The following is an 18103-nucleotide window of genomic DNA, read 5'->3' as shown; positions in this document are numbered from 1 at the left end:
TGAGCACTTGCATGTTCTCTGCCAAATCATGGAGTATTGTTCTGGCCCTGCAGGTACAGGAGGCTAGAAAAGATCTAGTCACCTAAGAAATCACATGCTCAATAGTACAGATAGGTAATATAGAAATTAAGACTTATCCCCACACAACTTTACTTCTCTCTTGGGTTCAGCCCTAAAAGCAAGAAATCCTGAACCAGTAATTAAGTCCAGCAACAACTCAATTCTCATCAGTATGCTGAGGATGTCTGCTTCTGCATCACTTGATGAATGCTACAACCGTGACTTCCCACTGTCTGGACAAGTGAGGATGTAGTTAAGCAGCAGCTAAAATCCAGCTGCTCTGCTAATTAAAACAGCTCACATTGATCAGCATAGGGAAATCCTTCCAGGAATTGCTCTCTAGCTGTTTCTTCAGCTACTTATTACATATTCATGTGCTTGTCACTGTCATACTTTGGGATCCCATTTTACCAACCAAACCTTCAATTTTAAGGCAGAACACAGGCAGGAAGTCAAAGCAAATCATGGCAGCAGATGATAACATTTCACACTTCAATTCTCACAGCAGCCTACAAGTCATGAGGTTACAATGGCTTCCATATTTAATGTCCAGCTTAGACCCTGAAGCTGAAACGCCTCTCAAATTTTTTGTGAATCTGAGTCACTTGGTTTGTGTGCACCCTGAACTCTTTCCTGATCCTGAGCTACAGACATTCTAAATGGCTTTCCTATAGCATTTTCTTTCAGTCAACAACCCGAGCTAAACTGCCCCTAACCCCAAGATAATTGTATAAACACAGTCATTCCAGAAAGGCAAATGCCTAGAACATGATTCAAGTAATTCTCAGTCTGCATTGCATATTGACTGCTTTCAGCTCTCAATCAAATGTATTCTACAAGACAACTTTGGCCCTCCTCTAACAGGTAAAAAGGCTCCCCACTATGCCATCTATCAATATGTCACACTCACTGTTATGATAAGCCAGCTAGTATGTTTTGATTAAAATCTGTAAATAGTATTTATGATTAACGGCAATTTAATCTTGGTAGTAAATAATTCTAGGAGTAGAAAGCACCTATAATTTTAATAAGAGCATAATAGCAATGTAGCACTGTAAATGTAAATTAAAGTATCACTGAATTGTTACAGTGATAGGGACAAGATATTTGGGCCCAGCCACGATTACATTCAGACATGAAAGTAACAGTTAAAAAAACAGAAGGGAAGAACAGTGCTTTCAAATAGAACAATTTAGATGTAAAGTGCAGCTTCTGCTAATGGAAATACTTTACCATTAAAGTCTACAGAGCTTCTGCATTTGCACATGGGGAAAGATGACAGTGCCCTACTTTTACAGTTCAAGAGTACAAAACAAAGCCTATTTCTGAAGAATGGTTTTTTGATTCAACTATTTGCAGTTGCATTTCAGTCAGTAAATCAAAGCCTTCTCTAGCCACTGACGGGACATTCTGCTTGCTTCATACATCTCTGCACATCAAATATAACCTGGTGGTGAAATGAGCCCCAGAACCTTTGTAATTGACATCACAGATGAATAAAACCTGGTTTAATCATGAAGGATGAGCAGGACAAAGGCATAAAGAAAACGAGTAAATCTGGATCCACAGGATTCAAGATGTCTTTACAGGCTTTAACTGTTATAAAGTATGAATATTAGATTTTCTTCAAATAGTTTCTATATTTCATAGAACATATGAGTATAGTGGTAAGATTATTTTTAAAGTATTGTAAAGGGAAAAAGTGGTATGTCAATGTTCTCATCTGACTAGAAACATTAATAATAGCTGTAACAAAATAAGTAACTTTACTTTTATAGCAGCGGCTATCTTAAATCCCTACGAAGTCACTTATCTGCAGGTCAGCAAAGAGAAAACAATAGGGAATAGTGGGGAAATCACCCAAAGAAATTAAATTATGGGTATGTTTCAGCTGCTCTTTTGAAAACAGAGAAGCTTCAGAATAGAAACACAAAAGAACACTGCTCCAGAGAAGAACAAGAAAGAACAAAAGTGTGTTGACTGCAAGGGCAAGAACTCAGCAAGACCCAGATAATGCACATGCTGGAGGTGAGGAATCCAGTGGAGAAAGCTCAGGTGCTTGCAAGTATACAGACTTCAAAGACATCACAGCAGTAATCAGACCAAGGCAACAAGGAACAGGTGTTTCTTATTCTGCCTAAGTATGTTTATTTCCTGCGTAAAAATCCGTAAAATATACGCCCATTTGCTTCAATTACTGTACATCCTTTGAGAGGTAACTAGAATAATAAGGAAGGAGTTCCTGGGGAATCCTGAGGCATTGAGGCCTCCAACAGGTGAATCATTGAGTCTCACTTCCCAGGAATACTACTAAATAGGTTCTACACTTAGCAGTTGAAATAGTATCTGGATCTTGCCTAGTCAAAGATTAGCAGCACAATTCCAGCACTGTAATACAAAAGACAGATGTTTGGGATCTAAAATGTAAAGTTCAGCCTAACCCACAGAACTGGGATTACAAGAAGCATTCAGTACTGGTGTGACCTCAGTGCCAAAAAATCAGCTGCATGCCTTTGAGAATCTCAAAGTACAACAACTGCCAATGCCAAGTTCTTTGACAAGTCCCATGCCATAGGATTTCTGTGCTCCTTCAGCCTAATTCAACTTCTTTATAGGCCAGCCGAGTCAAACAAGTAGCATGAAATGTGCTGGAGTTTAACCTTTAGCTGAGTGAGGAAACAAAGGGGATTTCCTCATTGTTTTAATTATAGATGTATGTTGGGAGTAAAGGTGTTTGTTGTGTAGGGACAGCCTACATAACAGAAATATTAATACATATGCACCAAAACATAGTAATGCTTTAACTGAGTGCTTAAAAATGTTAAACAAAAAAATCAAAACCCCTTGTACAACAAAAATGCAAACCAACAGCCAAAAGATGTGTTTAAGAATACCACAAGGTTATCCATATAAGGAACCATACTGGTTTCAAATAGGCCATTTGTACTTATAAACAAATAATTTAACAAGCAGCAGAAACACTAATTTTCAATCCTCTAACATTAAAATCTCACAAAAGTAAAGCTATCTTCACGCATGATCACATCTTGTTGCAATGTACTGCTGACTCACCCAGCTACACCCTACAGTATGTGAGATCCATGAACTTGTAACAGTGGCCCTTACAGAATGCACAGTGCACAGAAATTGTCAAATAAAGTCTTATAACCACACCCTTCATTGGACCTGTCTTTCCAGAAGGAACTCTGCATGCATGCAGCTCAGTCAGAGAAATGGCATGTTTTCTGGAACAAACCCTTGCCCTTCTTGAAATGTTTCCTTTTCTTCTATGCCACAGATATTCATAAAGCTTTTGGTTACAAAATACAGAAAATGATTCACCAGAGATTTGCACTACACAACAACAAACCATACATTCACATATCTGTAGGTATTCAATGTTTACCTCTGAATTTAAACATGACCTTCAACTTCAATCCTCTTTACACATTCACAGTGATCCAGCAACTCTGAGATTAAGGTCAACCACTCCAAAAACATATGCATCAAAGATTATTTTTCAAGTCTTTTAATTCTGATTCCACAGGAAGGTTGCTAAGGTGTAGTGTATAGGTAAAGTTAACACCTTTGCTAGTCCAGGCTGGGGAAAAGTATTCAAGTTTACACATACTCAAATTATTTTCCAAGAGTGAAATAGAAGCATTGACCCACAGAGTCAAAGAAATTTTTAAAATCATTCCGATGCCTACTGCAAAATCCTGATAGGTGGGAACAGCACTGAATTTGCTTTAAGAACAAAATACCTACCTCAACAACCGAGAGAAGGCTTTTAACCTCCGGGGACATTTCTCCAAAGATCTCATCTTTGAGCAAGTCACCATGCAAACATACTACAAGACAAAAGGAACTTCCTCCAGCCTCAATCATATATCCTGGCTGTCTTACAACATCATGGACCTCAAATTATATGGCAAGACAGTAAATACTGCAGTCTCTAATGGATGATTACAACTTGGAAGAAATAATTACTATCATTTTTTGCCACTCAACTAAATTTAGCTTCAGAAACAAACACCTTGTAGAACAGATTGAACCAGACCTTGTCAGAGCAAGAGCCATAAGAAATACCTCTTCAAAACATTTCACAGCCACAGATATCAATGCCCTTCCCTCACCTCTAAGTATCCCCTAAATACATAGCTCTATCACATGCTCCTCTATGCACTTCAATCAATGTGCCACATGTCATCAGGTAAATTAGGCAGAGGAAATGAAAAAGAGCCACAAAGTATCAGCTTATCCCAGCAACTAAAAAACCCCCAGAAAAACAAACGACCAGTGGGGTTACCCTTCTCTTATAATGACCTCTTCATCTCTGACCTTTAACCCTTGATTTTTACAGGGACAGGTGTAGAAAATAAATATTACTTTTTTTCAATCTCTATTTCAACTTAAAGGCCCTGAATTCAGATAACATAAGCAGGTAGTTTCTGTAATCTCCACTCTCAGCAATGCCTTTAATTCCAAAGGCAGTAAATAATTCCCATCCTTTTTCTTGTATCAGTCAATCTTCTTGCCTATTGCTAAAATGCCTCTAGGCCTCCAAAAGTAATAGTGACCTTTTCCTTAAGTCTACCTAACTGATTGACATAATCTATTTAAAAAAAGAACAACACCATATTAATTGTCTCAAGAAGCAGCAAAGCTATAGGAAATGATAGCTCAGTCTCTTACACTACAGAACACAGAAAGAATTATACAAAACTAGCAGCCATCAGGCTCAAAAGCCAAAGAGACTTTTCAACATGCAGTGCAAGGTTAAGCTTTGGCACTGCTTCCCACAACACACTGTAGGTGCTAGAAGTGTGGATGAATTCAAGAAAATCCTAATGAAAGCCTACTGTTGACTAATAAATACAAAGTATCACTTCTCTTAGAGAGCAATGCCAGCAGGGCAAGGGAGGTGATCCTGCCCCTCTGCTCAGCTCTGGTGAGACACACGTGGGGCACCATGTCCAGTTCTGGGCTCCTCACCACAGGAGAGACATGAAACTCCTGGAGCAGGTCCAGAGGAGAGCAACAAAGATGATGATAAGACTAGAGCATCTCCCTTAAAATACCAAGCTGAGAGAGCTGGGCCTGTTCAGCCTTGAGAAAACTGAGAGGGGACTTCATCAATGTCTCAGTATCTGCAGAGCGGGTGATGAAAGGATGAAGTCAGGCTCTGCTCAGTGGTGCCAAGAAAAGGACAAGAGGGAAGGGACAGAAACTGATGCACAGGAAGTTCCACTGAACATAGGAAAGAACTTTTTTACTGCACAGGTGACTGTGCCAAATTATCCAGACAGGTTCTGGAGTCTCTCTCACTGGAGATACTCAAGAACCGTCTGGACACAATCCCTGCAGTGTGCTCTAGCATTACCCTGCTTGAGCAGGATCCTTCACCTGGCTCACAACAACCCCAGGCATTTCAACAGGCTGAGGGAAAATCGGCTGGAAAACTGCCTGGTGGAAAAGGGCCTGGAGATGCTGGTTGATCGTGTTTGTTCATGAGCCAGCATACGTCCGGGTGGCCTTCCAGGCCTGTCTCAGAAACAGTGTGGCCAGCAGGACCAGCAGGACAATGGCCACTGTGGCCACTGTTACTATGTACTCTGCACTAGGGAGGCTGTACCATGAATTCTGTATTTAGTTTTGGGCCCCTTGCTACAAGATAGACACTGAGGTGCTGGGAGTGTCCATAGAAGGGCAATAAAACTGGTGAAGGGTCAGGAGCACAAATCTTGTGACAAGCAGCTGAGGGAGTTGGAGGTGTTTATCCTGGAGAAAAGAGGCTCATGCGAGACCTTATTACTCTCTACAACCACATGAAAATAGGTTGGATCACGGCGAGGGTCTGTCTCTTTTGCCACATAACAAGGAAAAGAACAAGAGGAAATGGCTTCAAGTTGCACCAGAGAACTGTATAGTCAGATCTGTCTTTGGTGAAAAAAATGAATGCTGTTATTAACAGAAAGGATTTCTAGTCAGTTCACACTGCAAAAAGTTCACTTAACAGAACTCATTTCCTTGTCAACAACCTTAGAAGGAAGAAGACAGATTGACTAGTAAAGCAAATAATCTTTTGTCCTATACACTAGTAAGGTGTGGTGAGAAAGCCTCTCCTGCAGCTGTCATTAATGTATTTGTCCCATCATATTGTTCTCTTTCTTCCTAGTTGTCCAAACTGTCAGGAGCACTACATGCTTTTAGCTATTCATGAACCTATTATTTTAGAAGGGGCCATGGAAAAAAGGCAATAAAACAACACAATGGTTTTAAAAACAGTTGTCCAAAGAAACTGTGAAACTTCCTCACCTGGTCCAATCACAGAACAGAATCAGGACTGCTTGAACTAACACAAAATCATTAGGGTGGGAAGAGACCTTTAAGATCAAGTTCAACTGTCAACCCAGCACTACCACTATAACCCCTGAAACACTAAATAATTAAACTGTATCATCCAGCACCAGATCCAGATGTCTCCTGACCACCTCCAGGGATGGTGATTCCACTACCTCCCTGAGCAACCTATTCCAATGCCTGACTACTGTAACAGTGAATTTTTTTTGTAATATCTAATCTCAATCTTCCCTGTCTCAGCTTAAGGCCATTTCCTCTAGTCCTCTCACTTCTACAACCTCCTTTTAGGTTCTAATACTAGATACCAGGTACTGGTGTGTGAGGGGATGGGGAAGCAGAAGTCCAATAACATGAAATAGAAGAATTACAATAGTAAAACCAAAGCTGTTTTTTTTACTACACATTTATTCCAAGCAAAAGTATTGCCCAATAAAAACGTGACATCACTGAGGTACCTCTTTTGCTTCAACCAAATTATTATGCAATAGATCAAAAGAGAGATTTACCAAAGTAATTACTGCCTGTGGTTGAAACACCCTGGTTAGATTTGGACCTTCTCTTTAATTAGAAGTCAACCTTTGCCTCAAGCCTCAGGAGATGGCAATGTCCACCACAGTCAGATGACAAGCCTCTTGTAACAATGCTGCCAAGATTAAGATGCAGCTATGCATCCTTATAAAGGCCATACTTCTATGAATACTTCCCATATTTAGGGTTGAATGGTCTAACTTCAGTCCTCTGTAGCAGGGGACCTTCCTGGGGCACGACCCTGCTAGCGACCTGCCTTGGTTGTAAGCCTCCAAGGGAACAGGCAACATGACGCTTTGTACCACTGGATCTTGGCTCTCTTCTTGAAGCTGAAGCAGCTGGAACAGATGAAAAAGCAGCTCATCCTTGTCTATACTAGGGGCTAATACTAACTCAGTTCAGCCTGTGATTTGTCACAGATGGCCAAAACTAGGGCAAACACAGCATGGAAACATGGCTTAAATTCAAATGGTGATGTCTGCACTGAGCAAAATACTACTTTTGAACAGAGAAATTTTGTAGCAAAATCAGAAATGCAATGACTGACAGGATCAGAGTCAAATGTACAGCTGTGCAAACTGCACATTATACTGTACATTAAACTAAAATACATTTAGGAGGAAGAAATTATCAATGTGACAGGCCTCCCTTGGAATACTTTACCCCCATGATATAGTAAGAATGCAACTGTAACATGCTTTAAGAGTACTTGATCAATCATTTCAATGTTCAACCTGCCAAATCAAATGCTGGTACTTAAGGTAACTGATTCCCTATACTAGAATAAAGAACAAAGACACCAAAGAAATAACTTACAATGAAATTACAAAGTAGGTGAGCAGTACATTAAGAGAGAACAGAAAAAAAAAAAAAGAACGAAATAACAATCTCTTCTCTTTTGTGTGCATCAGAGTAAGAGGCCATAGAAATGAATACAATGTAACTGCAATCTGAGCTCTCCCACTCAAATTCCAGAGGCAAAGGAAAATGTAGATACTGAGCCTAGACAGAAACCTACATAAATCCTTAGGGAAATAAATAAAAGCTCCGACACTTAAAATATCAACATGAAATTCTTTCAGAGACAACTTCATGACTACTGCTTCTGCATTGTAAGGTTAAAACCTGCTGAGTCTGCCTCCTCAGCCCTGACACATGTCCTATAGGCTTCTCTTAGCAGCTCCTCCTTCTTTTCTGTTTTCTTTGAGAACATTATAAATACCTTTGGAAAGAATTCTCTCCCAGCCCTCCTTCCCAGCTACCACATCAGCTTCATCTGCTGTTCACCATTGAAATGTCTTGGGGAGAAAAAAAAATATAACAAAATTATAACCATGACTGATTAATTTGGCTTTAAAATGTGCAATTGTGTCCTTTCTGAAACCATCTTTTTAGAACTAATGTCTATCATGGTTGGTCATGCTCCAGATAATTCTCCTAATGCACAAGGAGTGTTGCCATGTCTGGATGGTCCTCAGTACTTTCTATAGAAGTCTACTTTGAAAGATGATGGGATGGTGAAACTTGCTCATGTACACAAGATGCCCAAAGAAGCAGTGAAATTTTCTCAGTGAAGACAGAGGGTGAGCCTTTTTCTCTTTATTCTTTCAACAACCATCTCATTTGCAGTGTTATTTTCCATTATGAATTAGAATAAGCACTGGAGAGCAGCCCAGACAACGGAAAGAGTTGTTCAGGGCACCAGAGCAAACAGTCCTTCAGAATTCCCTTTGCAGAAACCAGGAACAGAGCATTCTTTTTATTAAAACAAATCCCTCTTCTATGTTTAGGAATAAGGGATCTAGGAGGCTGGCTAGGATACACCCTTCACAGTAACTCTTTACTGTTATCTGTGAGATGAATAGCCAAAAATCCCCAAAATAACAGTGACAAATTGCCAACATTAAAACAAATACCCCCAGGAACAGGCTCTAGATACTCTTGTGATCCCTAACTGCCAAAAACTATGCTGAACCCATCTGCCATTTATTCCTCTGCTCTACCTGTGATTCTTTTTTCCTCATTTACAGATAAGTATAAACTGAACAGAGTAAAACTAACATTGCAAATAAAAATTAAGCATAGTAATTTATTGTGGCAAAGAAGCTACCAAAGAAACAAGCTGCACAAAATTGCTCCAGCTTATTCTACTCTCAGAAACAACAGCTCTGATGCAAAAACACATGCTGATGAGAAACATGTGATAAACAAAAGACACATAAGTAGATTCCAATCTCAAATTGTCAGTTTAAATCTATATTTAACCTGTGGGATTGCACTGAGTGAGTCCAAAATGTATCTCTAAGACTGAAAATAAAGGAGTCACATGATCCTACTTTTAAGAGAACAAGAAAAATCACAACTGAGAGCCCTTGCTTCCAGTTCTGCCACTGAGTGATTGTGGAACTTGCAAAAAATCACTCTGCTCCCCTGTGCTGAACCTGCTTCATCCGTGAAGTGGAAACACAGCTATTTTTTTTTTGTTTTTCTCTGGAGATCAGCCTTCTGATCCAACTAACCACATGAGCACTGACAGCAGCCCAAAGGAGAGAATGAGACCTTTCCTTCTTGGAGCAACACAGGCTTAGCTCAGCTCAGGGCAATTGTGAAACTGCAACCCAAGGATCTGGAAAGGAGATTAGATACTTTTTAGAACTAGCCCAACTTCTGACCTACTGGGAGGGTACAAAAGCAGGACATTTCTATTTTCACAGCCTAAAAGCATGCTTAGAGCAAGAGTAACCTGGTATTCCCTAGCCTTAAAAGTTGCACAAGTTAAATGTAATTAATAAGAGTATCACAGTAAAACATCCCCCAACATTCATTCTTTCTTCTACACACAACCCTTCCCATTCAGACGGAGTGTCAGCAAGGTTCAAAGTCTCAAACTTCAGATGTGTATTACAGTCTGTTACACTGGCTGGATGGGCAAAAGCCTGAAATTTTCTTGTGTAAAGCAGAAGCACTGACAAGGCTGTCCAGACTGTGCTAGTAGACAACACAAGGGTTTTAAACAACAGTGATGAAAAACTGTACTTCAGGATATTTGGGTGAATGAATTCAGTCCTCCTGGATATTAAGTAGTCCAGTGTTTTGACTGCTTATTTTGGTAGTATTTCCCACAGCACTATCATTTGGAAATAAAGTTAGTAAATGACAGACAAGCAGCCTCAGTGTGGGCTGAAAGTAAGTAGGCTCAATCTCTCGTTCCTGGGAGATTTTTACATCTTGGCTATAAAAAACCTGATCTAGCATCAGCATCTTCCCACTATGAGCACCACGCTTGATTACATGACCTGCATGACCTTCCCACCATTCTGTGATTTCTCAGTACAGATGCAGCAGAAGTCTCTCCACACTGCCCCTCTGACTAAGACAAAGCATTCATCAACAATATAAAGTTTAAAAAAGACAAATGCCAGATCCTATACCTCAGATAGGGCAACCTTGAATGTACATACAGTCTGGGGAACAAGAGGCTGGGGAGCAGCACTGCAGAAAGGGAGCTGGGGGTCCTGGGCCATGGCACTGAATGTGAGTCATTGTGCCCTGGCAGCCAGGAGAGCCAACCCTGCCCTGGGGACATCAGGCACAGCTGGGCAAGGGAGGGATTGTCCTGCTCTGCTCTGCACTGGGGCGGCCTCACCTCCAGTGCTGGGGGCAGCTCTGGGTGACACAATATAAGACACTGAAACTACTGAACACTGACCCAAGGAGGGCAACAGAGATGGTGAAAGACCTTGAGGGGAAGCTGTGTGAGTGGCTGAGGTCACTTGGTGTGCTCAGCCTGGAGGAGAGGAGACTGAGACCTCACTGCAGTCACAATTCCTGGTGAGGGGAGTAACAGGGGCAGGCACCAATCTCTTCTCTGTGGGGGCCAGTGACAGCACCTGAGGGAATGGCCTGAAGTTGTGTCAGGGGAGGTTTAGGTTGGATATCAGGAAAATGTTCTTCACCCAGAGGGTGGCTGGGCACTGGAACAGCGCCCAGGGAAGTGGTCACAGGACCAAGCCTGACAGAGCTCAAGAACCATTTGGACAATGTTCTCAGGCTCATAGTATGACTCTTGGGGATGGTTCTGTGCAGGGCCAAGAGTTGGATTTCAATGATCCTTGTGGGTATTTTCCAACTCAGGATATTCTATGATCTAGTGAAACTATTAAATGACTGACTGTAATGTTTACAACATAGAAAAACCTGTTACTGTGTGTTTTCTCAAGACCTCAAAAGCATACTGATTTGCAAAACCACCTAATTTTAAAGAGGGGGCAGTTCCACCACCTTCTCAAGCCAGTGCCTTAGGATTCCCTTCATGCTCTGTTAAACGCTTAAGATCTTAATTAAAGGGTGTCTTTTCAGGTTTCAGAGATGATCTGGGAAAACACATTCTTAAGATATAGTCGGACTGTTACTGTAGTATTTCTTAAACACAGTTTCACAAAATCAACATTATATAGAAGAAGACATAGAAAGAAGAAAAGCTTTCACTAATGGAATTCTGCTACATTAAAAAAAAAAACAACAAAACAAACAACTAAAACCAAAGTCAGATACAAAAAACCATTCATAAAAATGATCACTTGATTTACCAGAGCTTCACTAAAGGGATCAGTAGCCCCTTTGATCAGCCACTACAAGTACATGTTTATAAAGGAACAAAAGATGACTTTTGTCTATTTGTATTGTTGACTTAATGCATTTTAAATAAAAAAGCTCAATTTACTGCAATCAAATGAAGGCAACCAGCTGTAAAAGAACTTAAACACATTACAGTCACCAGGCAGACTATATGCAGTAAAACCTAGGATCTGTTTCTAGAAATGAACTAATTATTTTCATCCCCCTCCCCATTTTTCACAATAGACACTGATATTTCTGACTTGACTTCAAGTGACTGATACCCTACTAAATCTCTCAATACGTTGCCGCAGTTTTTAGCTACCTTCATCCACTCATCTTCAAGGTCAAGGCAACTACAATGAATTATTCCAAATTATAGCACTGTGTTTCAGGATTTTTTGATCCATAATCCTTAACCAAAAGAAGAAAAAAAAATCCAGTTCCTTCTACAAGCTTTACTCATGTTCAGGGATTAACTGCAAATATGTAGATGCTTGAAATCTTCTATTCTATTACTATCATATAATTTTCAGTTTGAAAACATTTAGAGGAATAAAAACCTACTTCTTTTGACCTAATTGACCCCTGTTACAGCAGTGCATGACCTGAAGCTATCAGAGACATAGTACAAGCATGACCTGACAGTAAAATCAAGAATTATAATTACAGACCACTGTTACCAGTAGAGATATATTTTCATACTGTCTGAAATATAACAATTGAAGGGTGGCTATTAGGTCATGAAACAAAATATCTCTTGATAAAAATTTAACATAGAAATAGGTATCATTTGGATTCAGTGAATATTTGTCTTGATCTTACTAATGTGCTATATTTAACAAATAAAACAGCACAGAGAAGTACACTAAATAGGTACACAGGCTCTGTTCTGCTACTCCTTGCTTTATCTAAACTCTCCTGAGTGTCAAACTAATCACCAAAAGAGGCAGAAGATAATGTAATAATGCACATTTTGTAAAGGTAGCCTGTTTCCCTCCCTTTAAATCATTATCTGTGGTCTTTGGTTCATCTACTCTCCAGATTTCTTTCCCATGCCATGCTAGATCCCTGTATCACCCTCAGAATGCTTCCTCTTTCTTTAGCATTTCTCCCATGCTAAACATTTGACAGGCTAATAACCAGACCAGAATATTTGTCAGAGTTCCTGATACTGCTGTAAAAATTCTTCTAAATGGCATCACCCTAAAGTATAGTATTAATGACCATTTATATACTGTTCTATCTAGAACAGGTTTTTTAACGTCTTTCGCTGCAAATGAATTATGTCCAAAGGTATGTTTATAACTGGTCCTGTCTCACTGTATATAAACTCTTCATCTCTAATACTGCAAAGACTCAAGCACAAGCTTGAAATACATCTAGAAATGCATAGGCAGAGACACATATAAGAATAGGAGATTGGAAAGAGCAAGCTTTAGAATTTTGAAATCACAAGAAGCACTGTTATGTGACCTTTTTGTTACGATGATCATGTTCCAGACCACAACCTAACCTTAAAATGCATGTGGAAGAGGTGGTGATCAGTATCTGGGCCTTTTTTTGGTCTCTTCTTATCCCACTGTTCCACATTTATACTTAGACTTGACAGACTTCTAGGCAAAATCTCATCATAGTTTTGTATGAAACAATAAACCACTTCTCTGGATCTCTCTTAGAAACATCTACATCTGCTATTTCATCTTAGGTTATCTACCTCTCTTAAAGTTCACTGCTTATTCCTTCATCTTGTCAGCTGGTCTACCCATGTCTACATCCAGTATTTCATAGTAATTCTAGTGCAGAAGCTCTTGTTTCCAGACCTTGAGTTCAAGACCTGCAGCGTCATTTTTGTTCCACTTGAGACCATGACTGAGACAGTATCTTGTGTTTTTAAGCTATGCATCCCTCAACATGCAATTTAAGGAATAAATGATGCCTCTGAACCATTTTATTTTCTTCTTCCCTTGTCATGAACTGCTCCCAGAGAGGATAGTGTCCAATGTGCAGTAGCTCATCATAAAATGGAATAAAACTGTCTCCAGTATAATTCAAACAGCTCAGAAATGCTGCCTATGTTACAAGAGAAGTGTGCTTTGCACTTCAGTTTTAGCCGTGCATGCTTCACAATTTAGTTTTCCCTCACGTCTTCTATCAAGGGGCTCTGGCCTTGATGCAACTGCAGCTCTTTTCCAGGGCATGATATGGCCAGACTTGGGATAAGAATCTCACCCAGAAATTTGTCACCACAAAATAATGTTTCTAATTATAATGAGAGATGAACCACTGAGTGTAACAATATCAATTAGCAGAGTACATAATTTAAGTAAGGCAGGCTGCTCCTGTTCCAGTCTAGAAACAGCAGTGAGACGGGCACAAAACAACACTACTGTTTAAATGGTGGCTTTTCTTCTTCACAGCTCATGACACAATGGCCAGTGAGACTGAGAAGGGGGGAGAAGATACATAGATAAGGTCAGAAAGTACATGCACTGCTGACAGGAATTAAAGACTACTGATATTTGCATCTCTCAACATTATGAACAATCTACATTATGCTGTTAATTACTCTGTGCTTTCCACATGAGAATTTGGAGACTGTAGTCCAGGCAACTCAGGGCAGTGTTTTATCTCCAAGGCTGGTCCACATTTGACTTTCCAATTCCATAGAAAAAAAATCTGAAGCTTTACTTTGCTTTTGGTCCAGATTCAAACATGTAAAACACTCCCCAGAGCAAAAAGGTACTGATGAGAATGACTATAGAGAGAAGAAAGGGGAAGAGATTGAAGGTATTTCAACCTTAAACAAAACATTTTGATAAAATAAGATTTCCTTTTGATAATGATTTGGATTTATTTGACATTATTGTATTATGACATGATCTAATAAAAGTTCTAACATTTAGACTGTAATCACATAATTTTAAGAAAACAAAAAAGTTCAATATTTTTAAGTATTAAAGGAAATCAGCACATGCAGTGATTGAGCTTTTGAGCAGATAAAAGTCTTCAAAGACAAAGGCAATACCCCCCTGCAACTTAAACACGCTGCTGGAATCAGTTACAGTGCTATGGCAGAGGGGGGAGGGAAGGGAAAAACATCCTCTCCCATCACATCACACAATAGATACAACACATCAAGTGTGCTGTAAGAAAATGGTACACTGTTCTTCCAGCTATAAACCCTAGCCCACTGTACTGTAAAAATGTACCAAAAAGGAAAAAATGTAGACTGTAAAAATCAAATGAAAAGGTCAGGTCATGTCAAAAGCCTGGACACCAGGGGAGTTTTTTGGAAAGACTTTTCACAAAGGAATGGGAGAGACAGTGTTCACTGGTCTGCTCTTTAGTTCATTAAAATTCTACTATCCACCACATGGCATGGACAAAATCCTATTCCCAAGTGGAGAACTGAAAGACTGTTTGAAAATGAGGCAATAGAGAAAGAGATTATTTAAAAGTCAGAGGATAAGAAGAAATACAAAACATTCAGAAGCTTAAGGGAAAATATGGCCTTGCAAATCAATAGCCTAGAAGTTCATGACAAGTCCTGATGGAAATTCTAAATAAACACATGTTGGTGTGTGTGCACATGAGCTTTGTGTAAAACACTTTTGTTTGCTTCTTTTGAAACTTTGGGTATGATGGAATCAGAATTAATGGAATAAATAATAGAGTGTTGCTATTTTTGACTGAACCAAGAATTATTTTCCTTGCTATAGAAGCAAACAGTTCAAAGTAGTAAAAGTCATGAGGGGTTTCTTGTTTTAAACCACAGTTTTACAAAACAACCCTGTGCATGATACATAAGCATTTGGAGATTCAGTGTGTACAATTACAATGTAGCAAGTCCTATTAACTTCTTGAAAAAAAAACCTTTGCCCATAGAGAATATAAAACAATTATTTTTAACACAAACTTATTTTGGTATTACATTACTGTTACCAAAACAGAGAAGTAGAAGAATGACATTTTTATATTTCTGGCCAATTTCCTAGTTCACCCAATAAAAGTAAAAAATAAAGCTAAAGAAAAAAAAAAGAAAGAAAAGGGAAGAATAAATAAAGAAATACAGTTCTTACCCTGAAGAGCGGCAGTCTGGTTTATTTCTTTCTGAGCGATCTGTGAGAAAGGAGGCATAACATCAGCACAGAAGTTGGATGTTCTTTAGCAATACTAGTACAGAAGTCTTAAGAGAACTGTAAAACCATATGACTAGCCAAACCAAAAGCTGATTCTGTTCTAAAACTGTTTTCCCACACTGGACTAGACTGCCTTAGACCGAGTAAAATTACAGCAAGTTTAACATTTGTTACAATTCCTCCACTCAAAACACAGTGTATTTAATGTTTTGTATTAATGCTTTGGAAGATTCTCCTCCTTTCAGCTGAAATGAATAGTGCTTTAGTTCAGGATAAAAATAAGGGAGAGGGAAGAGGAAAAAAGAAAAACCACAGATTACTCAGCGCAAAAAAATCATTCCATGAATCATGGCTGGCAGAGTTCCCTGACAGGATGGGAGAAAAATCAGCAGTTGGTTGCAGCAACATCTGCAAATACACTGAATCCAGTGCAACCCCACCATTAACTCTTCAGCATCTGGGCATTCCAAACACTGAATTTTTCTGTGTTTTTAGGAAGGGTTTATACTGTAAGTATTTCAAGCAGCTTATTTGGACTAATGAGACTGACACTAAAATCTACACATAAAGCTCCACTATGCACAGAAAATATAAAATATTTCTCTCAAGAGTTAAGATTATCATAGAAGCATTACAAAATAACTACAGTGCTATGATATCAGAATTCATGTATTATCATTTATATTTTAAGTCCAGAATATCTTTTACTGCATGACTTTTGAACTACCTGAAAAGCTGAGACTGTTGTTATCCACCTAAAATGCATATTCTAAAATTAGAGAGGGGTTTAATCTTTTAATGCAGAAAAGATCCACTATACATGCAGAAGGTAATTCCTACAGCTGCACATGATCTCCACTGACCATGGTGATTTTGCTTCTAATTTGATCTCTGTGTATTTTAAACAGAACACTATTTTTTGTGTGTTAATAAACACTTTACCGAAAAGCTTGTCTATACAGAAGTCTTCCTAAAAAGAATTTCACACTCACAGATTGTATTTTCGATCTTAAAGCTCTGTATTTGAAATAAAATTTGTTCTGTTAATAGTGCACATTTGTTTGTGCAGTTTTATTTCCTGTGTAAAAGAAATACTTTTCTCTTCAAGCTTTATGTGTTCATTTGATTAAGCTTTCATTAAAGCGGTAAAAAAATCATCTCATGTCAACAGTGCTTAAAAGTATGTAATGCTTTTTCCATCCATAGGTGCTCCTACTGAGCTGTCATAGCCACGCAGTTATAATTTATTGTCTTCCTGACTCAGCAATCTCCATTTCATCACACTGTGTGCAACCCTGCTAGCAGAAGCAGCATGGTATAGCTCTGGAACAGCTCAAATCAGAGTCACAGCAGCAGCTCTTCAAACACTCACTCCTTCCATCCTTACCATGTAACCTCCTTACCTGGGAGCACTGAACAAAATGAGACTGGAGTTCCTACTGAAATCTGCTTGCCATTTGTTGCTTGTTATCAGTGTCTCCTGCTCTGTATGCAGCCACAGTCTAACAGTGTTCAGACAAAGCCCCCCCCACTGCCAAAACGATCGTGTGAATGAACCAGTGAAAAGGAAGAAACCGAGTGGGAGCACATGCAAGCACAGCATCTGGAGCCCTCCCACACAGCCCATGTCCAGTCAGCAGATCCACCACAGCCCGCCCACACCCCTGCAACCTGCTCATTCAGGAAATCAATGCAATTCCTTTTCCCCTTTTATTTTCATTCCTGTTTCAGCATTTCAATGTTACATTTGGTTTTGCATGTTTTACTTTCTGATAAATTTAGTGAGTGCACGCCATCCACACGCATATTTATCTCCTTGAAAAGAACAAATTATAATCCTATAAGCAAAGAGCCAACATTTCAAAATAGAACTAAAACCTCCACCTCATTAAGTTTGCTGTGACCTTAACCTTTTAAATGTGTTTTAGTTTCAAGTGTAACGAGAGACTCAAAGAGCTCAATCTTTCACTTATGGGCTCGGAGTCAATTAGGTGGTGAAGTCACTGTACCAAGAGGTGTTTAAGGAAAAAGTGGACATGGCACTTGGTGTCATGGTCTGATTGACAAGGTAGTATGGTCAAAGTTCAGACTCAATCTCAGAAGTCTTTTCCAACCTAACTGATTCTGTGACTCTGTAAATTTTGCAATTCTAAATGCTTTTTTAGCATTAAGATTAGGTACAAGTATCAATTCAAATAATGACACACCTCTACAAACACTAGAATATGAAAGCCTAGAAAAAAGCAATTTTTTTAAATACACACACACAGATCTTATCTCTCCATTCTGTAGGCAAATCCTTGACTTGAAAAAAGCTGAGTCTCAAAAATGCATGCCCACAACTGATTCTCTTTTCTCTATACATGTTACCTCAACAGCAGAGAGATGTCCTC

At 39.2% G+C, this 18103-nt stretch overlaps 1 protein-coding gene across 4 annotated transcripts in view; it reads right to left on the bottom strand.

Annotated features, from left to right (window-relative positions):
* The window catches only part of SH3D19 (SH3 domain containing 19), an 80374-nt gene that overhangs the window by 46655 nt on the left and 15616 nt on the right, over positions 1-18103 (bottom strand). For 3 of the 4 annotated variants that reach the window (XM_021530209.4, XM_021530206.4, XM_021530207.4), the window contains exon 2: positions 15651-15690. Coding sequence is in view for 3 of the 4 variants with exons in the window: in XM_021530206.4 (XP_021385881.2) it covers positions 15651-15690 (40 nt within the window). In the remaining variant the exon portion in view is untranslated. Of the gene's footprint in view, positions 1-15650; positions 17088-18103 lie in introns of those variants that run through there. The other variant, XM_085578077.1, reaches the window with a different exon arrangement.

The sequence above is a fragment of the Lonchura striata genome, chromosome 4 (assembly GCF_050655825.1).
Source record: "Lonchura striata isolate lonStrDom1 chromosome 4, ASM5065582v1, whole genome shotgun sequence".
Taxonomy (NCBI): domain Eukaryota; kingdom Metazoa; phylum Chordata; class Aves; order Passeriformes; family Estrildidae; genus Lonchura; species Lonchura striata.
The sequence above is the reverse complement of the archived record's forward strand: the minus strand, read 5'-3'. Positions and strand labels throughout refer to the sequence as shown.